Consider the following 8517-nt stretch of genomic DNA (forward strand, 5'->3'; position numbering starts at 1 on the left):
GGGAGGGCGGGGGGGGGGGGGGATGATGGGAGACAGACCCTATTCCCTTCACAAGGCTGGTTCACAGCAGGCTCCTGCTATGTGACTACAAGCATCGCGGCCATTCGATAACTTATGTGAAAAGAGTGGATGGCCCCCGCTCCGTTCCCAGCGGAGAGGTGTTTGCAGCCTAAAGCCGTCTGCCAAACCCCGGTGGTCTTAGCAGGGTAGAAAAGAACCGCAGAGGGGCCGAGGAGACCAGATCCCCCCCCGCTGCAGGAGGAGGGGGGCTGCACACATGTGCAACGAGGGATGCGGGCGCTTGCACTGATGCAGCACTGATGGGGAGACGACTTCGGCCTCTAAAAACACGCACTGGGAAGCGCCGTGGCAAAACACAGCGCACCCGCTCTCTGCACGCGGTCCCCCCAGTATGGATGCAACGGAGCTGCCTTCCTGCAGTGCTAGGTGCACCCATAAGCACCGTGAGCAGGCTGGCCCATGCCCAGGGCTCCCCTAGCTCAGGGGACCTGCTCTGCTTTGCGGTGGCGGTCCCCAGTGAGGTTTCCACGAGGAGCAGAAATGCATCAGGCCCTTGGGGTGAATCACTTAAGGGAGGAGCTGTGGGCCTGTATCTCCTACGAGGGGGCATCTCTCAGAAATGAGAAGATGGAAAGCACTCAGCTGGCTCACAACGCAGCCCATTTCTGGAAACCAGCCAAGCTACCAGCTCACTGCCTACTCAGAGGATGCTCCAGAGACCTCCCATGGGAAGTAGGGCCTGCAGGCCCCGTTCACAATATATTACAGCAGCAAATTCTCCCTCCCGGTGCATACGGAGGTCAGATAACCCTGGGCGCATAAGCCAAACTGGTTCTGATCCAGTCTGTGCACTGGTGCACCCTAACATGCTCTGCTCTTGCAGGGAAAGTCCCTCTTACAAGCTGCCAGCCAGAAGTGCGCTGGGTTTGGGTGGCTGAGATGTTAATATAACTACAGTCACTCCAGCAAGTCATTAGACGCAAACAGACTCTGTGTTTAATGCCTGAATGGTAATCAGTCCTCACACAAATCTGAGGCCTGCGTATGAATCTCCTTCCAAAAGATAGTTCGATTCCTTAAGATGGGGAAAGCAACCATCAGGTGACAGCGGTCATCTTAAATGTGACCTGGGGTCTTTTCTACTGGCCCTCAGAAATCCTTTCCCAACCTACATGCTCCAATCATCCCCTGCATTTCCATCCCAACCATTGTGGATTCATTTGTTCCAGCACCCTACTTGATCCCCGCCCCAACCCGAATGCTTTCTGCTCTCGCCTCCAGTCCCACAGACCTCTTTTCTCTTCCTCCACTTCCAAGGAGACATCTCCTTCTAGTCCCAATCTCTCCTGGTCCCTTCCTCTATCAAGCACCGACTCCAAGTCCCTCTCATCTTGGGTTTGCAGCTGGTGGATGCTGGTGCTGAGTCCGCTGCAGCCTTGCTGATGTACACCAGCTGCACAGATCTCTAATCAATACCAACATTTTAACCATATGGCAGGAACCAACACATCCAGATTCCTCCAGGAACTCAACATAAACCATTCACACTTGAGTTTATAGCATGTGGCTCCCTTAGATGGTATTCACCAGCATTCATTGCCAGCTTTGCAGGGAAACAAACTGCTTATCTGTGGCACAGTTTGTCAGCAAGGTGCTCTTCGGCTTTTGACGCAGGTTGCAATCAATTGGCAGCATTTATTGTAGCTTGGTTGAACCTGGTCTTGGTCATGTGCTAACCCAGAACAAACCGATGGAATTAGGTCCTATCTAAAGCCCGGCGAAGTTGATGGAGTGACCTTCATCGACTTTAAAAGGGTTTGGATCAGCTCCTAAGTGAGAGCAGGAGCCATCACTATTGACGGCCTATGAATCATTTATTGGGCATATAATAAATGGATGCACTGTACAGTGATTCATTGCAGTCTGGGGGAGGCGTTCTCTAGCCCGGCATTACCTGCTGCATCTAAACAGCTGCAGAATAATTTTCTTTTTCTGCTTGCAGGACCTCTGATAAAACCACCGGTGCTACAGACCAGGAACCAAGTACCTTAATACAGGACCAACCCACATGAAGCGAAGCACATTGTCCTCAGCGGGAGTTGGAAGAAACTCACAGTCTGCATGAAACGTGTATAGTCCACTGGCTAATAAAACTGCTGAATTGATTTGCACGGTGTCCTCTGCTGTATGTCATTCCCCCAAATCTGCCTTTTTAAAGCAGCCGCCTGGTTTACCTTTTTACCTGCTTGTGATTGGATTCATGCTTGGCTGATTGGGCAAATGAATCCAATTTTCCCTTTGTTTACACCAGGAAAATCCCACTGAGCTATGCTAGTTTGTGCTGGCATGTGGGAGACGCAGTATTCATGTCTATAATTCATGGAGGTATCATCGCATTGGATTTTCGAGATTATCCCCGGAGCTTAATTGATTGGATCAGCAGCTCTGTTCAAAAGCCTCAGAGACTTAATGTGATACAATTTCTTCACTGCTATTAAAAACTTACATTTGATTATGCTTGCTCTATGGTATCTGCCAAGGAAACCAAATCCCTTCCATTTATAGTGCAGACAAGTGCATCTACTGCATTTTACTAAGTAACTCAAGAGTGAAATTCAGCCCAGTGCAGAGGTTCAACACAAGCCTGTGACACCAAGGGTGGCTGGAAAATGGGTTCCTTTCTCTATGAAAATATTTGACATTTTAGTGGGAAATGAGAGAAAGCGAACATTTCCATCTGTAAACATCACTTTGGCATCTCACGGGAGATGCCATCCAATGTTTTGTGTCTCCATGCTCATCTACAGCCCAGGCTGTCTGGTAGGACTACAACTCCCAGAATGCACTGAGCTCACCCACCTTATTAAGACACAATGGCATGTCATGATGAGACGGGACAAATCCCTATGGTGCATCATGGGAGATGTAGTCTATTTGGGGAGGCTGAACCAAACAGGCAAATAGGGTACCGTGGCAACATTTTTCAGGATAAATTATGGGGTGCATTTCTCAGTGCTTTTTGGCTTGCATTTATCTAGGAGGGGGGTGGTTTCTGTGAAAATTCAACCTTCCTGGAGGACATCAGTGGTGCTCAAGCCCTGAAGTTGGGATTCTGCACAAGACATCATCTGCTGATGTAGAGTTGCCTGATTTTATCTGCTGACTCTCTTTTGTATGGTGACCACACCTGACTAGACGAGGAGCAAAGGGGGCTGCCAGACACAGACCCCCCCCCATGCAGTGGGCCAGATACAAAAGCAAAAGTGGCCTGTTTTCTGGATCAGGTTTAAAGCCACCGAAGACTTCAGGACATGGAGGAAATCCCAATTTTTTTCTACATGCATTTGGAAAGTTGGGGATAGGTTTCTCCAGTCATTCACATTGGAGTGTATCAGGAGTGACTCCAGCTTAAAAGCAGTAATAAAATAAACCAAAGCCATTTTTTTTTCCCACCAAGTCTATAGTTAACTTGGGGAACTCATTGCCACAGGAGGTTGCAGAGCCAGAGAGATAACATCATCGGGTTTATAAAGACAAATTCATGGAAGACAGCTCCATTGGGAACTATTAAATAAAGCAGTCAGGTATGTGTCTTCTAACATAGGCCAAAACTGGTTGATGCCAGGGAGGGTCTGACAGGGGACCGATCGCTCCAGCCATACCTCATCCATATAGTCTCCCTCCAAAACCTTGACTACTTGACATTGTCAGGGATACTGGACTACTGGTCTGACCCAACATGGCACTTCTTATGTTCAGTGAAGTAAATGGTTTTGTGCCAACATACACGATGAGAGATGCTAGTAGATTCCCTTAGGTGTGATTTACTGTTTAGTTGTAGTAGCACCAAAGGTCCCGGTTGTGGACGAGACCCTGAACGGTTTTAGGTGCTGTACACACACAGAACAGAACGTAAACCTCTGCCCTAAATTATTTCCAATCTAAATATAAGCATTTAGCCTCTGGTATCTTCCCTGAGCCCATTAGTTCATTCATAGCATCTGATGAATTCGGCTGTCGCCTATGAAAGCTCATGCTTCTCTGAATATCGTCTTTCAGTGCCATCCTGCCCTGCCTTCTGTCTGACTTCAGATGAATACAGCTAAATACCTCTTTTTATTGGAAGTGGAAAGATTACTGGGAAATCCCAACTCTTGGGAAGGGGATAAGACTCAGAACAATATTTGTAGTGAGACAGGCTTGACTGGTAGCAACCAGAAAGAAATGAGATGAAATCTGGTCACTGAACCATTGCAAAGCACCTCAGAGAAGACACGTAGAGCCACTAATAAAATATGTGATACAAAAGGAAGTGGATTAGATGCCTCTAAATAGCTGGGATAATGCATGCCTCACATGGTAGCTGAAGGGTGCTCATTACACATAATTAAGTAATGAACTTTTTGTGTATAATTACCATGATCACACAATTACTAGAGATGGGTTCCTACCAGGGCTTCTAAGCCAAACGCCCTTAGATCTTCAGGGAAGTCTTGCTCTGGATCTTTGCAGCTCTCTCACTGCTGAGCTTTTGGATCGGAAACCCTCTGAGCTCCAGTCTGGAGCTTAATTTGCCATCTCAGACCAATGATGACCCAATGAAATCAAAACCTGCAGAATAACTGGATTAACAACCTTCTGTGAAGGCAGGAGCCACATCCATGGTCTAGGAAGCCCCTTCCAGTCCAACACTCCTATAATAGGATCACTCAGGGACATGCAGCTGAGGATGCTCTTTGGTGTGATTAAAAACCAGGCACCCACATCTGTATGGAAATGTGTTTTCAATGGTTTGTACTACCTTTGTCCATCACCGAGGAAAATCACCTGAGACACAAGGGTATATTTTTGACAAGCATAACCTAGCCTAGTTCTACTAACAGCAAAGAGAAAAGCCTACTCAAGAAATCAAAACCCAGATAGTCAAATGTAGGCAGCCTGGCTCCAAAATAACACAGTGGCACGCATGCGCTTTGTAAGCCAAGCGTTTGACTGGGCTCATTAGAGAGATCTAAAATATTTAGTTTCTGTTCCTCCTATTGCTACTGCTTGCTGCTTCTCCCGTGCTGCCCCCCACCTGCAACTCCCCTCAGCATCTTCACCCCAATTCTTCCTTTCTGTTATGCTTATCCCCATAGGCGACTGGTAGAGAGGGCATGGGGGGGGCATGTGCCCCCCCCCCCAACAGGGCCATCCCCCACCGCCAATGCCACTGGCGGCTTCTGCGGGTGCTCGCCAACCCCGTCCCTGCTGCTGACACTGACTGGTATCCCCCCAGACTCAGAGGGCACCAGTCGTTGTCCATGCTTATCCCTAACAACTAACTGGTTGTTGGGGATAAGCTGGTGTACACTCTCTTCCCCTCCCCTGTGTCTGTTAGATTATAAAATGTTCGGGGCAGGGTTTCTCAGTCTACCTCTCCAGGTTTGTACAGTGTGCAGCACACTGGAGTCCCATTCTGAGCTAGGCCTTAAGCCAATGATTCTCAACCAGGTTTTCCCGAGATCCCTTTGAAGGGTGCCACGCAATATTAGCACTGTTAGGTGTACAAATACCTCCACATGTTTCATAAGATAAATGCAGAAGGGAATGTTAGTAGGGCAGGTGTGCCGTGGGGTGAAACTGCCTACTGCGCGCAGTTCCCTCCTTCCCCTATAAAGCAGGGACACATCTTAAGACTTAACTATATACAAATGTATTAATATATATGAAGAGTTAAAAACGGAACATTTATATATATCTATAAAAGACATGGGAACTGTGTGCAATATATATATAACTCTGTGCAAATACTCTGGATGCAGGTGAGGGATCTGGAAAGCAAAGGTCTCAGTAAACATCGTGCAATCTTATACTCTAATGAAATACTAATCTACAAAGCATGAGGTGCAAGTTTGCAAAATAGAAGGTGTGGGATTCACAAAATATAAGATGCAGGGCAATGGATGCACAAACTTAGATTCTCAGGAAAACCAAAAGAATAACCCAGGTTACCCTGGAGCAATAGTGGAATCCCTCAAGGATGCAACACAGCTTGAATAGCTCACGATGAAAACCTCCAATAAACCCAAGGAGCCTTTCCCCTTTTGGGGCTTCCCCTACAGCTGATAGTCCCAAATGATGGAGGGAAGTTCCCACCTCTCCTGTGGGAATCTCTCGAGATCTGGTGAGTTACTGACTCATGCACCGTGTGTCTGGCCTTGTGCCAGGGCTTGGAGACCCAAGCCACCTCGGGGAGCTCCCATGGTCTCAGTCCCTCTCGGACCCTCCATGCACCTGCCTATGCATCGACTGCCTGACCCCGTGGAAGGGGATGGAGACCTGAGCTGCCTTGTGCAGCTTCCGGGGTCTCGGTCCCTCTCAGACCCTCCATGCACTGACCCATGCACTGCTCGCTGTGCTCCCTCATGGCAGGGCTGGGAGGGCACGGTTGCTTCGCCACTCCCTTCCCAACTTGGAAGCTTTGGGCTCTTCCAGGACAACAGCTCCACCCCACTGGCCAGCTCTTCTTTGCCCTCTTCTCCATCCCTCGATGCAGCCACCCATGTGCCAGGCATGCTGCACTTTTATCCTTTTCAGGGGCTCCGCCCCAAAATTGAAAACAAATGAATCAAGAGACAGGGGAGGGTTAGTCCCCTCTCAGGTCCAGCTCTTCGCCTCGCCCCTAGGTAGGGGCGGGGGAAGCCCCTCCTCTATCACCTGATTGGTGGGAACGCCCCACCAATCTCTCGGAGCCCTTCCAAGCCAGCAAACCAGGCTGCTACTGGCAAGCCCGCCACACTTGCAAAGAGTTTTTCCAACTATTTGAGTGCATCTAATAAATAATAAAAGATAACAAGTTTACCCAAAGAACCTTGCCTGCCTGAGATCTGAAATAGGAATCAGTAGTTTCAAAACCATTCAGCCCTGCATGGCCTTTATGAGCTCTCCGCAACAGAAAAATTGCTTTTATTTTTCCGTATTCAAAAAAAAACAAGTGAAAGCTAAGAGCTGGCATTTTCTGAGGCACAGGCCTTCAATCTAAGAAGGTGGAGAATCACTTATTTAGGCACTGTTACAATAATCATGCTTCCTAAGAATATCTCCCCTGTAATAATCGTGATTCCTCTTCCAACTATTTTTTTTTACTTTGCTCTGCTGACTTTTTTCCACAAACTGATGAAGCATGTCTTGCATCAAAATGCTTGTCTAACTGTATCCCAACTATGCAGTTAGTTCAATAAAAAGGATCACCCAAAGAAATCCCAACAATAGTCTCACCAGGAATAGCAATTTGATGCAACTTTATTTTTATACTGTCTTCAAATACAAATTGCTTGCCATGTGTTAGGTCACACCAGCACTATTTTGTCACAAGATCAGCAAGTGAAAGGGAGGGATGCTTACAAAGCCAAGACCAAAAACAGGAGAAATGAGAGAGTAGACACTAGAGGGAAGAGAGAAAAGCATTTCTCTGATCAAAGATGAAATAATAAAAAGAAATACAGAGGGTGCGTCTACACGAGCCATTTACTGTGCAGTAGACTAATTAGCTGTGCAGTAAATGACTGTCACATACATACACTTGTTCTCCTATTAGGCTGGAGTAATTTACTCCATAGCACAATAGTACTTGTAAATACGGTGTAAAAAACTCTGCAGCAGTGGACATGTAGATCCTGGAGGGGCTGGCTGGGGCACAAGTGCGCTTCAGTGCAGGGGCTGTTTGCCCCCCTTGTGCCCCAGCCAGCCCCTCTACTGCACATTGAGCTGTGGGGAGCAGCCCCAGGCTGGCAGTCTGGTCCCTGGGCCCGCCGTCAGCCCGGGCTTCTCCAACACAGCTCAATGTGCTGCAGTCCTGGGCGCATGTGCAGACGCGGTGTCGGGGAGCAATAAACTCCGGAGCAATAAGCTCCAGAGTTTATTCACGTGCACTAACAGCATGTGTAGATGTGCCCAAAGAAGCATGAGCCACAGAGGTGAAGGTTTGTGCCCCAGAATGACTGGATGATGAGAATGGGCCGTGAAGATACACCTATCTTTGACGAGTGAAGGGCCAGAGGAAATTTGTGCACCAAAGGCACTAACTGCATTAACATGGATTAGTGCTTCAAAATTCCTGATCTTTTGGGTTATTTCCACTGAATGTGCTAATGCTTGAAAGAGCTCCGTGATGGGCGAAGCACACAGACAAAGGTATCAGGCCTCTCCAGGCCTTCCTCCCAGGCAGAAACCAGAGGAGAGATTCCATTAGGATGCTAGGACCAAAATAATCCCTGGTGTAATAGCACTAAAATCAGTTTTACATCATCAACATTGGTCCTGTAGCGTCATTAGATGGGCCAGATTCTCAGAGGGTGGAAATTAGACACGGTTTCATATATACTCCAGTGCTGGTTTATACCACTAAAGATACATGGCCACGTGTCTGGAAAGGTTTATGTTTCCACACCCCTTCATGCCCATCTGAGCTCTTTACCCCTCATTTTTCTCCTTCCCTTCAACAATTCACTCTTT

At 47.7% G+C, this 8517-nt stretch overlaps 1 protein-coding gene across 1 annotated transcript in view; it reads left to right on the forward strand.

The window, feature by feature from the left end:
- Positions 1 to 2093, forward strand: part of MAP6 (microtubule associated protein 6) — an 81329-nt gene extending 79236 nt beyond the window's left edge. The window contains exon 4 of the mRNA XM_006021976.2: positions 2024 to 2093. Coding sequence (XP_006022038.2) covers positions 2024 to 2093 — 70 coding nt within the window. The remainder of the gene's footprint in view (positions 1 to 2023) is intronic.
- The last annotated feature ends 6424 nt before the right edge of the window (positions 2094 to 8517 follow it).

Source organism: Alligator sinensis, unplaced genomic scaffold, assembly GCF_000455745.1.
Source record: "Alligator sinensis unplaced genomic scaffold, ASM45574v1 scaffold1008_1, whole genome shotgun sequence".
Lineage (NCBI taxonomy): Eukaryota > Metazoa > Chordata > Crocodylia > Alligatoridae > Alligator > Alligator sinensis.